General features: G+C 38.4%; 1 protein-coding gene across 1 annotated transcript; it reads left to right on the plus strand.

The window, feature by feature from the left end:
• The first annotated feature begins 20,320 nt into the window (after positions 1-20,320).
• LOC149242751 (F-box/kelch-repeat protein At2g44130-like) lies at positions 20,321-21,370 on the plus strand. Its single transcript, XM_089370991.1, has one exon. It carries the CDS (start codon positions 20,321-20,323, stop codon positions 21,368-21,370), a length of 1,050 nt encoding a protein of 349 aa, XP_089227117.1.
• The last annotated feature ends 269 nt before the right edge of the window (positions 21,371-21,639 follow it).

The following is a 21,639-nucleotide window of genomic DNA, read 5'->3' on the forward strand; positions in this document are numbered from 1 at the left end:
GGACTAAGGGTTGGAGCAGATTATCTGATGGATTATGGGTAGATAGAGAAGGATAACAGGTGCTCTGCAAGTTATTTTTCGAATTTAACAAATGAATACTTGGAAACTCAAGAACCTAATTACCTTGACCTAATATGACCTAGATAATAGCAAAAGAAATGGAACAGAAGTTTATTTGCACAAAATCAGATGAACTAACTATGCAACTAAGCAATCATAACCCTAAGCATGCAGTCAAAACTGATATCAAGTTTGACAACTAAGAATCCAACACTAATACTTGCATGGTGAAGAAAAACAGCGTTTTTGTGGGCAGCAAGGTCACCTTTGTCCCAACTCACGATCCCACTGAGGGAGAGGTAAGATCAGAGGTGCTTGAGCCCCTTTTTCCAAGGATCCTTTATGTTATTAATCTATCCAAATCAATATGAACATGAAAATCTACTTTAATCATCAAAAGCAACCTAAATAACACAAGAAGTTTTAAATTTAAATAGCAGATTTTACTCTAAGAATGCAGCAAAGACACATGAAAGTAAACAAAGGAGGTACTGGGTGCTTGAGATGGGCCCAACCCCAAGAGCTACAGCCTCCTAAGAGAGATTTAGAGCTGGTGAAAAGCTGGATTCATCTTTATTGAGCAAGAAAAGAAGAGTTACATCAAAACTGTCCACAATGGAAACTTGAAAATGTGCTGAAAGCAAAGCTGATCTACTGCATAAAAATCGAACTACAAACTAGCTAACTTCTGCCTACAAAATGACTAACCATTTGCTACAAAATTACTAACCACTAGCTAACCAAAATGAGGCCCTAAGCCTTCTTATTTATACAAATTGAGGACCCCAACAGTCCTCCTATACTTTAGGGACTCGACTGCCCAAAACTTGTAGTTAATAGCAGTCCTACTTGACTTGCTTGGCTGCCCTTGTGCTAATTTATTTGGTGGCCCTTGAACTCCGAGTTGATGGTGGAGAATTCGAGGTAAGGGCCCATAAATTAAGGGGACACCTTCCTACAAATCCTCTCCCTTGTTCTCCCACGAATTTGGCTGCCAAGTGCTCATTAAGACCTTCAATTTTGTCTCCAAATTGACCAAAAAGGCTACACAAAGCACTCATTGGACTTGTTGGCATAATGACTAACCCAATTCACTCTATTAGCATAAATATAATTTAAAAAATGCAATAAACAAATGAGAATGGTGGATTAAGTCGAATTAGGAGGTTGAATGAGCCCAAATAATTATCCATTTTTGGGGCTCATCATCACCCCCTACTGAAAGTGTTGCTCATCCTCTGAGCAACCAATCTATCTCCTCATCTTTGATGGCCTTGGTGGCCTCCCTGTCATGCCAAGCTTCTGAAGTGATGTCCTCTTCTCTGTCATGAAACCATGCTTCTTTGTTCTTCCCACTGCCTGTGCTCCTTTTCCTAGAGCAGTTTCAGCTTTGGTATGATTGTGCAAGTATATTCAATCTGATGGTGGCAATGGTGGTTAAAGGAGATGAAACCCATGGAGGATGGAAGAGAAGAGTGGTTGCATGCCTCCTCAATAGACTTCAAGCTTCAAATCCCTCTCCATACTTGATTCTGGCCTGCCCAAAGGCTTCTACAGGATGTTTCTGGTAAAAATACAGAACTTCCTGTAGAAAGTCTTGTAGCTTCCTGTAGAAGGTTGAACCACGACTAAATTGTGTCTGAACCCTGAAAAAACTGAGTGTTCATGGAGGGGATGGAGGCGCTTAGGGTGGCCAACACAGGTGCTACCTCCTTAGCTAAAATCTCGGCCAATTTCTCCTTCAGATGCCCTTTTCCCAAACTTCCTGTAGAAAGTCCTGTAGTGGTTGTTTTCTGTCTTCCTGTAGAAACAGTCTTCACTGTTTTGGCCTTCTTGGCTGAGGGTGTCTTGCCTTTTAATTGTGGTGTGGTTGCCTTGGTTGTGACAACTCCCATTTGGGCTTTCTTGGCCTTTTTCCAACATTTTTTCCTTTTTCGCCCTCTCTGCTTTTGTTGTTGTCTCCTTCTCTGTCTCATGCTCAGTGGTCATGTCAAATTCCCATTTTTCCTTCTGTTCTTCCTCTATTTTGCCCTCTATTTGAATGTCTTGTGCTCCCTCATCAATGTTCTTCTCAATTTCTTCAGTTGGCATGGTGTTGAGTTGGCGTTTTCAAAAAAAAAGAAAATTCTCAAGTGGAAAAAACAAAGTCAATCACTGTAATAGAGGACAGCTGAATTCGGTCTTTTTTGAACCCGGGGACTTTTTTGTGTGCTCTCTACAACATCAAATGGAAGTAATTCCCTTTTGTTAAAACCACTGTCACCTCGAATTGGTCTGTTTGATTATGAAAGAAAATTTTCACAGATCAGAGCATAAGGACACAGGTTTTCTCACACTCTGATAGATATGCAAATTAGGTTTTTTCCACACATAGGTTAATCTCCTGCATGTCTTCCTTGGAAGGGAATTTTTTACTTTGTTCTTTTTCTTTTTAAAATTGATGAGGAGATTTCAGAAGCAGAAGAAAAGAATGGGTAAACTCATTGAATCATGCAGGCAGACTTCCACTATTCTCAATGCACAGGTAGTCTTTTTACCCTCATTTTTCAATTTAATGTCGTGTTCAATTCACCATTTTGCACCAACAAATCATGCACAAATAAGTTTCCCCGATCCTACCTTGTTTGGAGCTTGAATTTCGATGAAAATCCCATATTTTCTTTCTGCATGGTTGTTTTCTGCGTTTCCTGTAGAAGACTTCCTGTAGAAACACCTGTAGAGTGCGACAGGCGGGAATTTTTTTAAGAAACGGTAGAAATCTCGAGAAAAAAAAGGCAGGAAGATTTCAGAGGACCACTGGTTAACTGATATGGAAGTGGTGGACATGTGCTTCAGTTGTGACAACAGTTAAACAAAGAGTGGTGAGAGTTTCAGCCGAGCGTCCCTTAAATTACTGCGTGATTTGTGGTGAGGTGGCAAAGACGTGCGCAGGCCCATGCAAACTGTAGTGCTATCATGAATTGCATGTTCTACTTATTAACTGTATGTTTTCTTCTTGATCAGTTGCACTAGAGTTCAAACGGCTAACACTCCCTATTTTTCTTCTTTTTTCACGTGAGTTGTCTAACACATACGTTGCATGATTCCTGGCTGATTGATAGAGAATTGGACAAGGAACCATCGGCTTAATCCTGCTATATTCGTGGCTCAATCCCACCATTCCATTCATTCATGCAGTTTTTAAATTAGATTTGTGCAATAGAAGAACGAGTTTCAGACACATACCTCAAAGTCAAATGGCTGCCGTGAGCTGTTGTGGGCTGTCATTGCTGCATGCATTTGATTCTATGGTTGCATGATGGCTTGGTCGCTGATTCATGGATGGTTTCCTTGTGCAGGTGTCCTCTGGCCAGATGCATGCAACAAGAGTTTATTTCCACGTTCAGATCTGCACCCTCAAGCTGCTGCCATTGAATTTTCACAGGACCAGAACTTGTTTTCGCCATTTCTCCCAAACGGTGAACCAGATTGATTTGAAACTTGCTTAGCATGTTCCTATCATCATGATGCACCAAACAGGTTTTAAAACAGATGCATGGATATGGAGAAAATGCAAAAATGGCTTATGGTGATGGAGGCTGATTTCTTGGAAACCGTGCACCAGAATTGGCTGAAACTGCTCAGGCATGTTTCCATCACCCCTGTACAATTCCCTGTAAAACGGTTTTTCAAATGGATGCATGGTTTGGAAGTTATGGAAGAAACAAATTCCGTTCTAGGTATTTTTGCTTCAAGGCATTTTGTAGTTTTGTTGCATGGTAAGAAAGACTAAGGTTGGGTTGTGATGCAGGCATGGAGATGATGGAGGAGGAGTTTGAAAAGTGCAGGAGGACTTCTGAACCCTTGAGGAAGCTACCATGTTCGCCAAACCACCTTTTTGAAATCCATTTCTAGCTTCCTACAATTTCCACAGGAACTTCCTGTAGAAGCACAATGAAGAAGCACAACAAGGTGGAAAAGATGATGGAAAAGGGTGAGGGATGGACACAAAGGTGCTTGCAGGCCTAAAAAATATATTCCAAGCCTTAGATTCCCTTCCAAGATCGAATCTGGCTCGCTTGAAGGTTCTACAGGATGTTTCCTGTAGAAATATAGAACTTCCTGTAGAAGGCACAAAAACTCCTTTGTCTTTGTTTTGAGTGAACCTCCTGACCTGCAATGTCATTGCTGCAACCTGAAATTATTCAATGGGAATTAGATTTATTTTTCTTTTTATTTTTTCTCTTTTTTTTGAAAAACAACTAGGGCGCCTCATGGAGGTTTTGACCCTAGTTGCCTGCCCTAGGCGCCTCCAAGGGAGGTTTTCACCTAGAGATCTTATTCTCTTTTCTCTTTTTTCCCCAACCCATTGACCGCCTCATGGAGGTTTTCAATCAATGAGCCAATCTAAGGCGCCTCCGAGGAGGTTTTCACCTTAGATTTCTATTTTCCTCTTTTTTCATTTTTTTCTTTTTCTTTTTTCTCTTTTTTTCTTTTTTTTTTTCTTTTTTCTACCCTACCCTACTTGAAAAACAAAATCGTTCTCAAGTATAAGAATACTTCCAATGGAGCCATGTGCACATCGAGATTAGAGACAAGATGATGTGAAGGCTCAAAATGCATGCTTTGATAGGTATCCATATTTCAGAGACAAAACGATCTGACTTTGAAGGGATCAAACATAGCTGAGAAAGAGAGTACCGCTGCAACTTAGTGACGATATGAAACCATATCTCAATATAGCTTTGATATCCTTGGTCCTTCTGCTGATCTGGATCATGTTTCATGTCACCTTATATCATGACTTTCTCACCTCCCTCTATTTGATGATCTTTCTCTTGAATACATGGAAGATTTGATGGTAACCATGAGAAAGCTTTCTCGATCTTTGATTCTGATCTCTTCTCTTCATCAAGTGCAGCCCATGGTTCATTGATCTCCTCTCTTGAATCTTCTTTTGCTAGATGTGATCCTTCAATGCTTTCAATATAGTCACTTTTTTGCAATACTCTTCCTGAGCTATGGTGAACATCATTGAGCTCAAGAGGAGTCATTTGCACATGTTGTGCCTCATCTTTGCAATTGGGTTGAGCTGCTCCATTGTATGGTCTTGGAAATGGTGGTACGGGTAGTTGAGTGGGGGTGTATTTTTGAGATGGATGTGGATGGGTTTGTAGTTGGGCAGGCATTTGGGGCTGCCTTAGTGGAGTAGGAGGTGATGGTTGTTGATGAGCAGGTGGTGGAGGAAAATAAGCGTGAGGAGTGTTGTATTGGGGCCTCCACCCCTGATGAGGTGCATTCCACTGAGGTTGTGGCTGAGCATAAGAGTGAAACAAATGAGCAGCTGGTTGGGCATAATATGGATCTATGAAGGAACAAGGAGGAGGTGTGAACCAGGAAGGATGAGCAGGGGGACCCCAAGAAGGCATGAAAGTGGCTTGATAGGGGTCATAATAGGCCTCGGGTATCCCTTGCAGTTCCTGCTGGTAAGATCTAGGTCCATGCAGACTCCTTTTGTTCATATAATAGAGTGGTTCAGTGGCTCCTTTGGCTCTCTGATATGCAGCTTTAATTCCAGGCAAGGAAGGGCACTAATCTGTAGGATGGTATTCTTCACATACAAAACACACTTCTATGGAGTGCAATGGACATTCATTCCTAGGATGCTTTCTAGTGCACCTAGGACAAAAAATGGCCAAAGCCCTCTTGGCTTCTTCTTGCTTCTTTTGGATCCGCAAGGTATCCAGTTGCATGGTAAGAAACTGCCTCATATCACTCTTGAAATCTTCCAGCTGATTTTCAAACTCGTCTTTGGACAAGGTACTGCTCCCAACATTTCTGCTTGTAGCCATTTGCTCTAGAGGAATGGTTTCTTCTTCTTCTTCCCTTGAGGTTCTTCAAATATGTCGTGTTGTCCACCTAAGGGTTCTTTAATCACAGCCATCGAAGAAGAGAGAATGTTGGCTGTGTGAAGTAGTGGGGGTGTTGTGCAATCATTTTTCTAACTTATCTCTACTCCTACAAGGCATGAAATGAAATCTTTTTGGTTGATTTTTTCTTTTTTCTACTTCTACCTGCAAAACTGAAATAGATTGAACTGCAACTAACTATCTTGCTAAAATGAAAATGTGGAATTGAAATGAAAGCAGGAAATGACTAATCTATTTTGCTCAAATGAAATTACAAGAATGAAATGCTAATCTACACTTGCGGAATTGAAATGCTAATCTACGCTTGCAGAAATGAAATTGCGGAATTGAAATGCTAATCTATGAAAGCGGGAAATGCTAATCTACTTTTGCATAAACTAAATTGCATAATGGAAATGAAATAAACTACTTAGCATAAGGTTGTAGTGGAAAATAGAAGAAAAGCGGCAATCACCAATACTCTGATGCTTCCCTGACAACGGCACCAAAAAGATGGTGGGTTCCAGTATTGTAGCAATAATGCTACAACTCCTGGAACTTCCTTCTTTAATTTTATCAACCCGGTAGTTCGTAACAAACTTGGAAAAGCTAAAGCTAAAGCTTTGTAGTTCATAACCAAGCCTGATAAAGCTAAGTTGTCATTGACCCTTGGCCGATCAACCTTTATAGATGAAATCCTTAAGAAAGCAAAATCTCAACCTTGAGTAGGCCCTAGAAATGTCACTTCTAGACAACCTACTAGTTCCCTTCAGGTCATAGGATCACCATCTATAGCCTTTACTGAGGTGCATAGTCATACTAAAGAGAAGGATTTTCAAGAAATTGAGAATTCTAACCCAAAATCATTGCAAGAAGGGAACCTTAGAAACCTTTGTGAAGGGTGGAGGAGAAACCGGGGAAACTGAAGAACCAAAATCCCCTCTTGGGATAATTCTGCCATTAAGCAGCCCAGATAAAGGAAGTACTATTAAGGCCATTCCTATTAAATCCAATCCCCCTCGTCAGCCTAGGAATACCCTCCTAGATATTCCAGAAGATTATTGGCACATATTTGACCAAATGGCCCAAAACTAGCCAACACCCAAACTTTGACACTGCAATATCCCATCGTGGACACTGCAGCTAATGCTCCTATGAAAGAAATTCCTCTCCAGCATATCCCTGCATTTCATGGCCTTATATCAGAAGACCCTGATGCATTCTTATTTGAATTTGATGTGTTGTGTAGAGGTTTTGACTATACCACCGACCCTAGAAACTGAAATTATTTCCCGCTACATTAGAAGGATTTGCTTTACTATGGTTTATGGGTTTGGGTGGTGCTGTTATAAATAACTGGGATCAAATGAAAGAATCTTTTCTAAAAAAATGTCAAGATTATTGCAGGTCAAGAGAGCTGAAAGATGAAATATTTCAGATGGTGGCTAGACCAAATGAAACATTAGAGGAATATGTCGAGCGTTTTCAGTATAATCTTCAAAGATCTCCTTATGCATCATTACCCTTACCTGATAATGTATTGAAAACTGCATCAATTAGAGGAATGAAGTAACAACGGATTGAAACATTAAACATTATGGGAAAAGGAGATATTTACCGGGAAAATTTTGCTGACATTATTAATTTATGTATCAGGAGTTCAAGAGGCAGCACAAGACTAAAACCAGCAGAACATGATCGATTTAACAAAATTTCTATAGGAGTAACTCGTGTAGAAATTGGAAAGTTATTAGAAAATTTTAAAACCGACGTATTAGGGACTCTGACAACACAACTTGATATTATGTAGGCCAAGCAGAAGCAAGCAGAGGCAGAACACAATTTGGCAATCTTTTGTCCTAGGTACAGAAAGAAACATAGCCACAAAGAATGTCCATTAGATGCAGTTCAAGCCTGTGCCATTTGTACAAAAGATCATTCTACGAAAAGATGTCCTTCACTTTTTGGATTGAAAGTAGTATACAAGGAAGTAGAGGAAGAGCCAGAATCGGTATACCTGCTTAATCAACGCCGTCAATGGCAACCACGAAAATTAGGTATGTTCTCTGATCCACCTTCTTCTTTTCAGCCTCCACAATATCATGCTTAGCAATACAGTACTATGTGGCAAAATCAATTTCCATTCTCATATTGGTCACAAAAACCATTTCCTTCATCATCACCATGGCCGAATCCAGAAAGTCAACCCAGTTGGAAAAAGTTTCCCTATACCCCACCACATTGGAAAAATAATGTATATCCACCACAATGGTCCCCCCCTACTTCACATAGTCAAGCCTGGTAGACAAACTAGCAAAGACTGATGAACCAGCCAATAGGAACCATTCCACTCCCTCAACCTACACTCCCAACATTACAACAAAACTCCCAGTCTAGTTTAAGACCACGACTCCCAGCACAACCCAACCCTAATCCCAATAATGGACCGGTCCAATCTATTCAAATAATTGAAACACCATACATACGAACCAATCTAAGGGAGTGTAATGACCGTCAATTGAGATCTGGGCGCATCATTGAAATGGAGGGAGATAAAACTGCTCAAGTTGAAAATCAGTTACCTATATAAAAACCATTACAAGAAGAGGATGTGATCAAACAACAAACTCATAATCAAGTAATCACATCTTCTCCTCCATTCCGAGAATGATTAATTATACCTTGACCTACACAACATCCTGATTTTGACATTCTGTGAGAACTTAAAAATCTGTACATAAAAATCCCACTCCAAGCCATCCAAGACATCCTAAGATATGAAAAGACCATCAAGGAGCTATGTATAAAAAAATAAGGAGGAGAATAACAAATAACCTGACAGTCCAAGTAGTTGGAACTTTATTCGACCTATTATCAAGAAGAGAAACACTCGCTAAATATGAAGACCTAGGAAATTTGATAGTAATAATAAAAATCCATGGGAAAACTTTTGCAAATTCCTTAGTTGATTTAGGGGCTACAATTAATAGCCTAACAACCATCACCTGTCAAAAACTGAGCATTACATCAGTATAACCAGCGTCCACTTTATTAGAACTAGTCAACCGATTCGTGGTTAGGCCAAAAGGCACACTACATGATGTCATGGTATCTGTTGATTCCTAGGAGTATCCTGCCAAGTTTCTAATAATAAAACCCAAAAACCAACTTGATGGACATCGATTGATTTTAGGGAGACCTTGGTTTGCAACTGCTGATGCTTATATTAGCTGGCGGCAAGGCAATATGACCATAACTAGAGGGGCTAATATCAAGAATATAGCCTTGTATCCTCTAGCCCAGCCAAGTGTCACAATAATGAAAGTTAACAAGCAACCTGTATTATACCTCACTAAAAATATTAGATCTCCATTAACCATAGAAGATGCCCTCGATTTCAAAGATCAAACAAAGGATGGTGTTATTAACAACTTTCTTAGCCAGGCTAAATCTAGATCCCACATACAATTCCAGGTGATAAAAGCAGCATTTGATAGTGAATTAGAAGAGGATCCTCTCAAAGATACAGACGATCAAACAATACCTACTACCTCTATATCAAATAGAAAAACTATAGAAATTGAGCTGGGAAAAACTTTAAACATTAATGGCAACCTGACTCCAGAACAAGAACAGAAGCTAATTCTGCTACTGAGAAAACATAAAGAAGCATTTGCATGGGATTATCCTGACATGAAAGGAATTGATCCCCAGTTATGTACGCACCACGTTTACATAGAAATGGATGTAATACTTGTTCACCAACGAAAAAGGAGACTTAACCCTCACCTAAAGGACATTGTAAAAGCTAAACTTCAAAAACTTTTGGATGTGAAATTTATTTACCCAACCTTCGATAGAAAATGGGTCTCTCTGCTTGTGGTGGTACCAAAGAAGAATGGAAAATGGAGGATTTGTGTAGATTATAGAGAACTTAATAAAGCAACACAAAAATAACACTTTCCCCTTCCATTCATTGACAAGGTATTAGATACGTTAGTAGGAAAGAAATTTTTGTCTTTCTTGGATGGCTTCAGTGGACACAATTAGATTCAGATTGCCCCTAAAGACCAAGACAAAACTACTTTTACCTGTCCTTGGGGAAAATTTGCCTATAGAGTTTTACCTTTTGGCCTATGCAATGCCCCGACCACATTTCAAAGGGCTATCCTCGACATTTTTTTCAGATTTAATAAATGAAGGGCTCGAAGTATATATGGATGACTTTAGACCATACAAAGATGATTTCGACCTAGCATTAGACACACTAGAAAAGGTGTTGCAGCGATGCATTGCCACCAGGCTCTGTCTGAGCCATGAAAAATGCTATATGATGATGACTAAAGGACTTATTCTAGGGCATTATATTTCAGCAGCTGGAATACAGGTAGATCCGGCCAAAACTCAAATAATTTTGTTAATACCTACTCCTACTACTTAGATAGAGGTACGCAGTTTTCTCGGATTCGCTGGTTATTATAGAAGATTTATAGAACATTTTTCTCATATTACTGCACCTTTATATGCACTAACAGAGAATGTTGACTTTGTCTCGATAGAAAAATGTAATCACGCTTTTGAGAATTTGAAAAAGCTTGTGTCAACAGCCCCAACACTTCGACGACCAAATTGGGACCTGCCATTTCAAATTTCACTAGATGCTTCAGACACAGCTATTGGAGCAGTCCTTGGGCAGGAAGAAGATAAAAAACCATATGCAATTTATTATAATAGCAAAAGTTTGTCCCCTACTAAATTGAACTATACTGTGACTGAAAAGGAATTTTTAACTGTAATACATGCCGTTAATAAATTTAGGCATTATATCACTAGATATCCTGTTGTGTTATATACAGATCACTCTGCCATAAAATATTTTGCAAATAAACCCATTACAAATGGTAGAGTAACTAGATGGCTGATTTTATTATAGGAATTCGATATCACAATAAAGGACCGATCGAGAAAGGAAAATCCTGTAGCTAATTTTCTCTCACGAATTCCAAAACTAGTAGATACAACAACGATCGAAGATCAATTTCCAGATGAACATCTATTCGTTGTTACTATTAAAACACCCTGGTGTGTTGATGTTGAAAATTACCTAGCAGTAAACAAATTACCGAAACATCTAAACCCCAATGAATGAAATCAAATTGTCCAGCGAAGTACTTGGTTTTCTTGGATTAGAGGATACCTGTTTCATACAGGGCCAGATATGCACATCAGGAGTTGTGTCCGTGAAGATGAAATTTTTGACATATTGAAAGCTTGTCACGATGGACCATGTGGCGGACACTTCGCAGATTGGATATCTAGTCACAAAGTGCTACAAACAGGATATTATTGACCCACTATCTTTAAAGATGCAAAGAAATTCGTTCAAGCTTGTGACAGCTGCCAGAGAGCAGGACACCCTGGATAGGCTGATGAAATGCCCCTGAACTCACAGCTAGTTATTGAACCATTTGAATGATGGGCGCTCGATTTTGTTGGTCCAATTAACCTGTCATCAAATCAGAAAACATACATTCTGGTAGCAATAGAATATGTCACCGCATGGGTTGAAGCAGAGGCATTGTCGAGAGTTACAGAAGATTCTATCATATAGTTTCTGGTCCACATATTTGTGAGTTATGGCCTCCCAAGAGATATAATTATGGATGGAGGACCTTAGTTTGCTGGTAATAAAACTGCTGCCACACTAAAAAAATATCATATTCAGCATAAAATTACTACTCGATACCATCCACAGGGAAATGGTCAAGTAGAGAGCACAAACAAAATAATACAAGCAATACTAACAAAAACCATTGCATCACACATAAGCGATTGGGATGCAAGACTACCAGAAGCATTATGGGCATATAAAACAACATGGAGGAGTACTACTGGTTATTCACCATACCAGCTAGTATTTGGAAAGGAACCCATCTTTCCAATAGAATTTGAAATACAGACATTACGAACAACACAAGAGGTCAATCTAGATTTAGACGAAGCCGAGAGTAATAGATTACGGCAGATCAATGAGCTAGATGAAATCAGGCTCTCTGCCCTTCAACATACTGCACTATTTTAATAGCAGTGAGCCAAATGGAACGACGCCCTCATTAAAAAGAAAGTCTTCCGCAAAGGAGATTGGGTGCTCTTATATAACTCCAGGTTCCAAGATTTTCCCAGGAAACTTCAAACTCGCTGGCTAGGACCATACGAAATCTAGAAGGTACATGATAATGGCACCATTACTCTAACCACTATTGATGGATCTGAACATACCTTTAAAGAAAACAGCCACCGAGTTCGATTATATTGCAAACTTCTTACTCATGAATCCTTCTACCAGCAACTTCGCGAAGACTCTGATAAGCAGATTTTGGTTGAGGAAGAGAAATCTTCCTCACCCTTGGATCATTGAGTATTTCTATTTCTCCTACACTGTACATAATTTTTTATCTTTTATATATTTTTCACTTGTATAGCATTTGTGCTTTGTTGTTCCTTTTGAAAGGAACAACATCTTTACCATTCTACTATTCCTTTTATAAGGAGCATCACTTGCATTTTTTTGTTGTTCCTTTTCCCAAAGGAAAATCACGTTTCGTGTTCTAATGTTCCTTTTCTAAAAGTAACAACATTTTCTATCTTCTGTTTTTCGTTTTTCCAAAGGAACAACTTTCGCATTTTGTTGTTCCTTTCCCAAAAGGAACAACATTTTCATGTTTTGTTGTTCCTTTTCTGAAAGGAACAACATTTTCTGTTTTCTGTTGTTCCTATTTCCAAAGGAACAACATTTTTGTGTTTTGTTGTTCCTTTTCCAAAAGGAAAAACGTTTTCATGTTCTACTGTTCCTTTTCCAAAAGGAACAACATTCTCTATCTTTTGCTATTCCTTTTTCCGAAGGAACACCATTCTTGTGTTATGTTGTTCCTTTTTTTGAAGGAACATCATTTTCGTGTTTTCTTGTTCCTTTTTCTAAAGGAATGACACAATTTTGTTTCTGTTGTTCCTTTCCCGAAGGAACGGTACATTTTCGTTTCTGTTGTCCCTTTTTCTAAAGGAACAACATTTTGGTGTTCTGTTGTTCCTTTTTTTGAGGGAACAACATTTCAGCGTTCTGCTGTTCCTTTTTCCGAAGGAATAGCGTTTCGGTGCTCTGCTATTCCTTTTCCAAAAGGAACAAAATTTTTCATCTTCTATTGTTCCTCTTCAGAAGGAACAACATTTTTGTGTTTTTCTATTCCTTTTTCCAAAGGAACGGCACATTTTTGTTTCTGTCATTCCTTTTTCCAAAGGAATGACACATTTTTGTTTCTGTTGTTCCTTCTTTTGAAGGAACGACACATTTTTGTTTTTGGTGTTCTTTTTCCAAAGGAATGGCACACTTGCATTCTTACTGTTCCTTTTTCTGAAGGAGCAACATTCTTGTTTCTGTTGTTGCTTTTCCCGAAGGAACATAATTTTTTTTCTTTTGCATGGGGCATTTTTCTCTTCTGTTGATCCTTTTTGCGGAGGAACAACGCTAGTGTTTCCTTTTGTTCCTTTTTGTGGAGGAACATCATTAGCATTTTCACTATTTTTTTTCAAAAAACACGACATTCTTTGCATTTTGCTTGTGCTTGTTTTCTTTATTGCACAACAGTTCCGAGTTTTTTTACAAATTTGTATATAGCACTTCATTTATCTTTTTCTTTTTGTGTGTTTTATCATTCGGATCACTTCTGAAACACAACTATACACTTATGAAATGAATATGAGAACTATAAGATGTTGAAATCAACAAATTAAATAAAAAGTCACTATCTTTACAAAAATTTTCTCTGAATTGATAACAGAAAAGAGGAAAGGACATTGATTATCTTTATGTCACTGTTCTACTAACACTGGTATGGTTGGTTATCTTTTATCATGATGGTTCCTTTCAAAATTTCATAATCCTTTTTGACCATTATTAAAGAATAAGAATGAAGGGCATATTTTTCTATTGAGATGTTAAGACTTCTTCCACCATCCCTACTCTTAAGGAGTGTTGAACCACCCTCTTTGTATAAATAAGGAAAATTACCTTATAAAAAGAAAAAGAAAAAAGGTAAAACATTGACATAGTTTGCTAGCATGGTTTGTCAGATGAAGGATAGGGGGTCTCATTGGGAGCCAGCTTACCATGATAATAAGGAAGAAAGTGAAGTGGCATTCCCATTATGGCCACCACACTAGGGAAATGATCCAAGAGGCACATTAGGAAAAAAAGGAAAAAGTCCTTGGAATAGGAGGTCTCATCATGAGCCAGCCTACCCACCTTTCACTCCTTCCTAGTGGATGGCATTATGATTTATTTGGTTACCAAGCCAGAATAATGGCCTCCATTTTGACATTCCAGAGTACGTTCCTGAACATACACAAAGGATCATGGTTCCATGGGTGAAATAAACAACTCTGTGAAGGTTATGGACACCTGTGGGAAACAGAGCTCTGTTGATGGTATTGAGGTCATATATTTTATACACCAATAGCATTTATTAATCACTTCTTCTACCTTTCTAATGGATCAAATAACATTATGAAACTAATCCTTTCGAACCTCTAATACATGAAATATATTATAATCAGTCATGATGGAAAAAGTTGATCATGACTGCATTGAACTTCTTGTGTACGTTAGCTTTCCTATCCTCCAAATCTCGCATCATATCACGACATTTTCTTATTTATTAAGCGATTCTATAATACACCTCGATTTTGGAAATCCGCTCGTTATTGTAAACATGGAATATCGGTATATGCTACTCCTTTTTGACTCTATATCATGTCAGTCTAGCACGCCGCTCCCTCATTTGACAGCCGAGGAAGGCCTATCCCATTACAGGGGGGAGCAAGTGACCTCATAATTCACTAGCATACGTGTTAGTTTTTCATTTGGAGAACTTTTACTTGGGAGTAGCAAGGCTTAACAGTATATCTTTTTTCAATTTTCATGGCTTGTTGTTTCAAAATTATTTTTGCGTTATGCTCTGCAACAATTAGCAAGTAATTTGAACTCTAAACAAGCTTGTTGTTTCGTCATTTTTTTCCTGCAGTTGCTAACAGCTGGAATAGCCCGCTGTTCCATTGCTGTCTTCGTGTTTCTTTTACAGTTTGCTAAGCATGGGAGGAAGATAAATTTGTAAAGAACCACAGGTGTTGACAGTCTCAGATTCCGCACAAGAAATCCTAACAAGGGTAGGATGGATAGTTTATCTTAATCACCTGCAAGAGTCCAATGAGACTGTGGCAATTGAATTCTTATAGAACCTACAAGAATATCACTCCACGGTAAGAGGGAGACAAATAGCAGTCATCGACGATATAATTGTAGAAGTTTCAGGACTGCCAACCATTGGATGTGTGTGGACTCTGAAGAAGATAAGACTACATAATGCCATCAAAATCATCCAATATGAAGGAAAAAACATGACTCGAAGTGGGAAGTGAGTTCTACCAGCAGATTTGGGAGAATCATGGGCGGAATTGGCAAAGATCATTCAAAATTACATTACCTGTGAAGGCATAAAAGACATGGTAAGACAACGCCACCTTAAGATTTTAGCTGTATTAAAACATAAATGCACTGTGAATTTGCCTGCATTTTTAAATTCTTTACTTACATGATGTTGCCCGAAGCATGAAAAAATCCCGCCATGTAGAATCGGTAGTAAGTCATCACAGGTTGGTATGATTGATAGTTAGCTACAGTCTTGCTCAGCAATAGAGTAGCTAGGAAGAGCTAATTTTTACAATAAATGGGGGATTGGCTTTTCCAGCCCCCAAATGAAAGCATACTACAAATACATCAAATAGACCATTGAAACGGGGGAAGTATGTTAGATTGGCATGGATCAGAGGCAGGCTAGAAAATTCCCAAGGGAACACCAGTCAACTGGTCGAAGTAGTTGATTCAGGGGATGAGCAAACCCCACAATTGGAAGGAGGAGAGAACGAAATAAAATCAAACCATGAGGAAGAAACAGAAGGAGAAATCAAACAATTTGGGCAGGCTGAAGAAGAAATAGAGCAATGTGAGGAAAGCCCGTTGCAAAATCCACTGCGAGAGGATGAATTGGCTCAGATTTTTGCCAACATGGGAGCATATACTCAACCTCCCAGCCCACTAAACCTCCACACTAAAGAAGAGCCACAGGATCACTCAGTTCACGATAAGAGTGCATCTGAAGAGTTATGTGATGAGGAAGAAGAAGAAGAGAATCATTCTAGCCATGATGAAAGTGCATATGGAGAGAAAAATGATGAAGATGAAGAAGAGGAACAATTTGTTCCAACTCAAAATACAGTTGAAGAATTTTATGAGGAAGAGAGGGGAGAAGAAGAAATTACTTAGGAAATTGCAGAACAAGCTAGGGTTTCTACCCCCGAACAACCCAATCAGCAGAATAATGAAGAAGTACCCCAGGAGAAAAATCAAGAAATTCTTCAAGAAGAAAGTCCAATCCCGAGTGTGCGAATGACTGTTCCTTCCAGTCAAATGGAGGAAATCAAAAGATTACGAAAGTAACAACAAATACTGCTTAATGTAATCGTGCGACTTCGACAACGAATCGGGATTCTGAAGATGAGGAAGAGAGAAAAAAGGACCTCAGTGGTGAAACCCCTTAGAAAAAAGGTCAAAAGGACTCAAGTCCAGCCTGCCATTCAAAATCAAAAGGAACAACATTCAGTTGTTACTCATGTCGAAATTCAAACAGATGACATAACATCCTGTGATAAGGAAATTCAGACATAGGCGTAGTCCTCTGAAGCAGTTCTAACCATAATTACAGAACGACGCAATAAGAAGATTCAAGTGAACCTTCCACCTACAACTATTATGTGGGATAGTGACCTGAGGACAGTAACCCTACGAGAGCGTTTGATGCAAGCTCAACAAGCAATAGAAAGACGTACAGAACAAACTGTCCCGCGAGAGAAGTATGAAGAATTACAATAGTAGCTAAGGACTGTCAATTTATCCGAAAGTTAGGTTTTCAAAGGATGGTGAAAGGAAGAAGAAAGAGTTGCAAAGGTAACTCATAAGCTAGACGTAGTTATCAAACAAATGGATACCTTATTCTCTTTATACATTGACGTCCTAGCATGTAGAGCGCCTGCTAAGAATTATGCCTTATTTTTAATGGAAAGATATTTGCAATTAAAAATTAACGCTGTCAAAGCAGGAGCCCCTATACAAATTAACACATTTGATGATTTCGTAAATTGTTGTAAGCGCTATGGGGTAAAGGTTCAGAGATTATTATTCGAATTCTATTTGCATAACCTTGTGTTAGATCAAGAAACAAAGTAGAACCTCAGCCCTTTCATTGGGGATATTCAACTACAGGCATTTATTTCATTTTGAGTTAATCAAATAAAATGGCTTAAAGCCTATAATGCCTTCCAAAGACAAGAAAATGGATTAGATTTATGGGTAAGAGCTAAGCCTAGAAATCCATTGCAGTTATGGAAGAAACATGGAACCTGATGAGGACTCCAGGCATGATTGAAGCATTAGGACCCATTCATACAACAATAAATCGGCAAGGGATAGAATACTTCTTTACCATCAAAGACCTTGCCATTTCTGCTGCTAAATTTCAATATCAGATTTCTAATCCAAATATCCAACATAGGGAACCGTTTAATTATGAGAACTTTAAGTTAGCTGCTAATCGCTTGGGCCTCTATGGTGATCTTATCTTGAGGGCAAGGCCATCTTGGTTAGGTTATAGGTTCGGGAGTCCGGTCATTTGGCATCTCGCACTAGGATACCAAGCCTTATACGAAATGCCTGAGGGCCAGACAGGGCATATTTTTGAACACCTAGCTAGACATCATGGTTGTAGACCTCCTCATGAGATCCCGTCTCCAGCCTACTCCCTCACCATCTTGCATGTCAACTGCAATGCTTTCATGAGGTCATGAAAAAGGGTAAGCAGGGGGGTGTGTTGGGCACTAGAGAAGTTATGTTATTTTTGTTTACCTTGTTATCTTTTCTTCAAGATTCACAACCTTTTCACATCATGAGCTAGGCATATGGTAGAAAATATGATAAAATCTAGAAGGTTGATATGGAATATGAAATTATTAATAATTACCCTTTTTCTATGCAGGAATAGGAGAAAATAGAGGACTATCATCCCAAAGGAAAGAATGAGACTAAGTTAACTGTTGTCCCTTTCGCAGGGATCTGCGCTCAAACAAGGTGATCCAAATTGGAGTGTAACAGCCGAAAAAAGGAAAAGGAGATCTCCAATCGGCACAAAAGAACAAGAAGATAACTGCAAGTTAACATCTTGACAAATTTCTCAGGATTCTTTGATCTTTAGGGATCGCTATCTTAATGATCTTCTCTATTGTTAATATCATTGTTTGGTTGTTATAAAAGGGGTAACACTGTTAGATTGGGAGGAGAAGACTATTATTATTTTTATGAAATTTTCTTCGGTACTTGAACTTTGATCATCAAATTTATTTGAAGAGCGAATCCTTATAACTCTATTTCATATTTCAATATAAAAACCTGGTTGTTGTTCTATCATTGATTATGGAGTAGCCTGAAGCAGTGAGTCCCTGGAGGCTAAGGGCCCGTCCCTAGTGGATCACTTGCTCTTGTATCATATTTCTCATTCATGTGTGGTTTGATTTCTTTCTTTGACTCTGCTCAGTAATATGAAGAGCTTTACTATTTTACATATCGGCTCTGTTATACTTGATTAAATATCACTATTACTCACAACAAGAATGCTATGTTATCATTCTAACTCTACATCGCATTAGTGTTCCCCCAACAAATCACATAACATTGTTGTTCTTTACAGATTAATTGAGTTGTATGTTCTTGAATCAGTACTATTGTATGCTTTACTCTTAAAATCATGATTTTTGTTTATTTGGAATTACTGCCTTGTTACCATTTGCTCTAAAACCATTGTCGTTCTGAAACAATTGTTGTTCCATTACAATTGTTTTTATTCTATAGCTATGATTCATGTGTACTGTATCGAGCTTTGTTTGCTATTCCTTTTACTGATTAAGTGTGTTGCATGTTTAACTTGGGTAGCTGTACATTTCGATTTCAATTGTTGCTCTATACTTTATTTCTAAGAGTTTGTTGTTCCATTTCTGGTTGTTGTTCAAATCAGAAGCTGTTACTTAGTTCCCGTAGATTATAATTATTGTTGCATTCATAGGTTAAGGTGTTGTTGTTCAATATTATTCATAAAGATAGTTGATGTTCCATTTCTTGCTATTTGAAGATCATCATTTCTTTGGTGTGCAGAAGGTTTGAAACTATAGTGAACATTGACCTATACTGTCTAGTTCCTAGTTTGATGATCCTTCTTCTGAGTGCTTCTTTAATTGCATCAGTTTACATAGGGAAGAGTTATTGTTACTGTACCATCGACTAATAAATTGTTGTAGATTTCTTAACACATGATTTGAATTCCAGGTTTCTTTCCACAAATAGATTACATTTCAAGAATTCATTTACTCTTGTATTGAGAGCACTATACTACTAGCATTACTCTGACAATTGACCGCCTCAAACTGAGTACACTCTTTGAAATAACAAATCGTTCCTGGATTGAAAATTAATGTAGGGTAAATAAAGGTGAAAAAGACCCTTTTTACTACTTGACATTTACCCCACCTATGATAAAGAGATGTATTCCATCGTGTAGGCTTGCCGATAATGGAAGCACTACATTCTAGAGAAGGATAAGTACTACATGAATGGTAAGTAAAATAACAACCTCGGTATAAGTACAAGACAATATTATTGATATTTTATCCTCATCATATTATAATTAATAACAATAAATAAATACACACCTAAAATGAAAAATTCTAAATATAAAACAATAATAATAAATATACATAAAATAAAACGAATTGAAAATACTATTATTATTATTATTATTATTATTATTATTATAAATTGTGTTAAGTACTAATTGATTTATTAAAAACCCTTAAATTACTCAACTAACTAAATCCATTCGACTTAATTTATCTATATAAATAGACTTTATATAATTTAAATAAAACATTCTTACATAAAGCATTGCCATGCCAAGTTGTTGACCGGTAAAATTTATATTAAATAATTATATTGCGAATTAAAAAATTATATATTTTCATATTACCAATAAATAACATAGTTTATCAATTAACTCCCTTTCTGGTCGGTTTGAAATTAGGTTTCCCAACATCCACACTATATATTTGACCGCACTTTTATATTTTGAGGTACCGTCCTCCATATTGTTTACTTCTTTGTGTGTGGTAAAGCTTTGGGTAAACTCGATCGATCAGGAAATCGGTGTGTATAGGGTGCCCTAATGGACGCTCTTCCGATGGATGTCGTTCGGCAGTGTTTGCTAAGGATGCCTTATACATCACACGATACGCTGAAAGCTGTGTGCAATAGCTGGGAGGCTATGGTCCGTAGCCCTACGTTCTATGCTGACAGGAAGAAATGTCGGACGAGCGAGCAGCTTATTTGCCTGGTTCAAAGAGATATCAGGAATCACAGAGATATGAACCCTGTCCTTGTAGTAACGGTATACGACCCTGTGAACGGCACCTGGCAAAGGCTACCTCCAATTGATGATCCCCACAATACTGAAATACCAATATGGTGTCAGTGCGTAGCTGTGAATCGGAAGCTACTTCTCATAGGCGGATTCCAACTGTCCAATGAAAGTTTTACGAAGAGTATCTATATTTACGACTTTGAGTCTTCGAGATGGCGCCACGGAGCTGACATCCCCACAACTCGATCATTCTTTGCCTGCTCTGTCTCTTCTTCCACCGGACTTGTTTACGTCGCTGGCGGGATCGACGAGCGTGGTAGCCCTCTTGCAGCTGCAGAAGCATATGACGTGGTGAAAGACAAGTGGACAATTTTGCCTCCTATGATCGAACCCCACGGCCATGGATGCCGCGGTGTGTTCGTGGATGGTAAATTCATGGTGTTACACGAAGGCCAACCTGCAGAAGTTTTCGATCCGAGTGAGGGAACGTGGAAAATGAGGGCACATTGGTGGAATTTCGTGGGAGAAGTATGGAGAAGTTGTGTGATTTCATCTTCTTCTTCGGAGTTGCACGTGTTCACCGAACAACAGGTGGAGAGGTACGATGTTGAGAAGGACGTTTGGAGTGTTGTAGCTACTCTTCTGAATCCCCACCATCTGGAGCTTTTTACGTGCGCTACATTGTGGTGCGACCAAATTTTTGTAAGCGGAGTGGGCGAGCGACCGCGTTCCAACCCAGAAAAACACATCTCTTATCTGTTCAATATGTCAACCAGGCAGTTCATGGAACTTCACCGTGATTGTGGGGAGGACTTTGCGGGCATGATCCTATCTGCAGCGACCGTGGAGATTTGAAAGTAATTTTTAGATGCGCGCCCAATTTAATCATTGTGTTGCGTTCAATTCTATATCAGTTATTGCTTAGTCCGGCTAGTACAAGAAATGGTCTTTTTTTGTCTTTTTCCGTTGTCAATTTTGTTCAAAACTTCTGTATGAAATTTTAAAAGTGGTTTAGTTTGTAAATATTGAATAAGAGATGTTGAGAGTGTTGAATTTATTTATTATTTCAAAAAAAAATATTCTGTAGTATAGAATTAAAGAGTCTTGTTTTAATAAAAAAAGAA

Source organism: Pinus tabuliformis, chromosome 8 (assembly GCF_031772625.1).
Source record: "Pinus tabuliformis cultivar Carrire ecotype Pingquan chromosome 8, CPIR1, whole genome shotgun sequence".
NCBI classification, from domain to species: Eukaryota; Viridiplantae; Streptophyta; class Pinopsida; order Pinales; family Pinaceae; genus Pinus; species Pinus tabuliformis.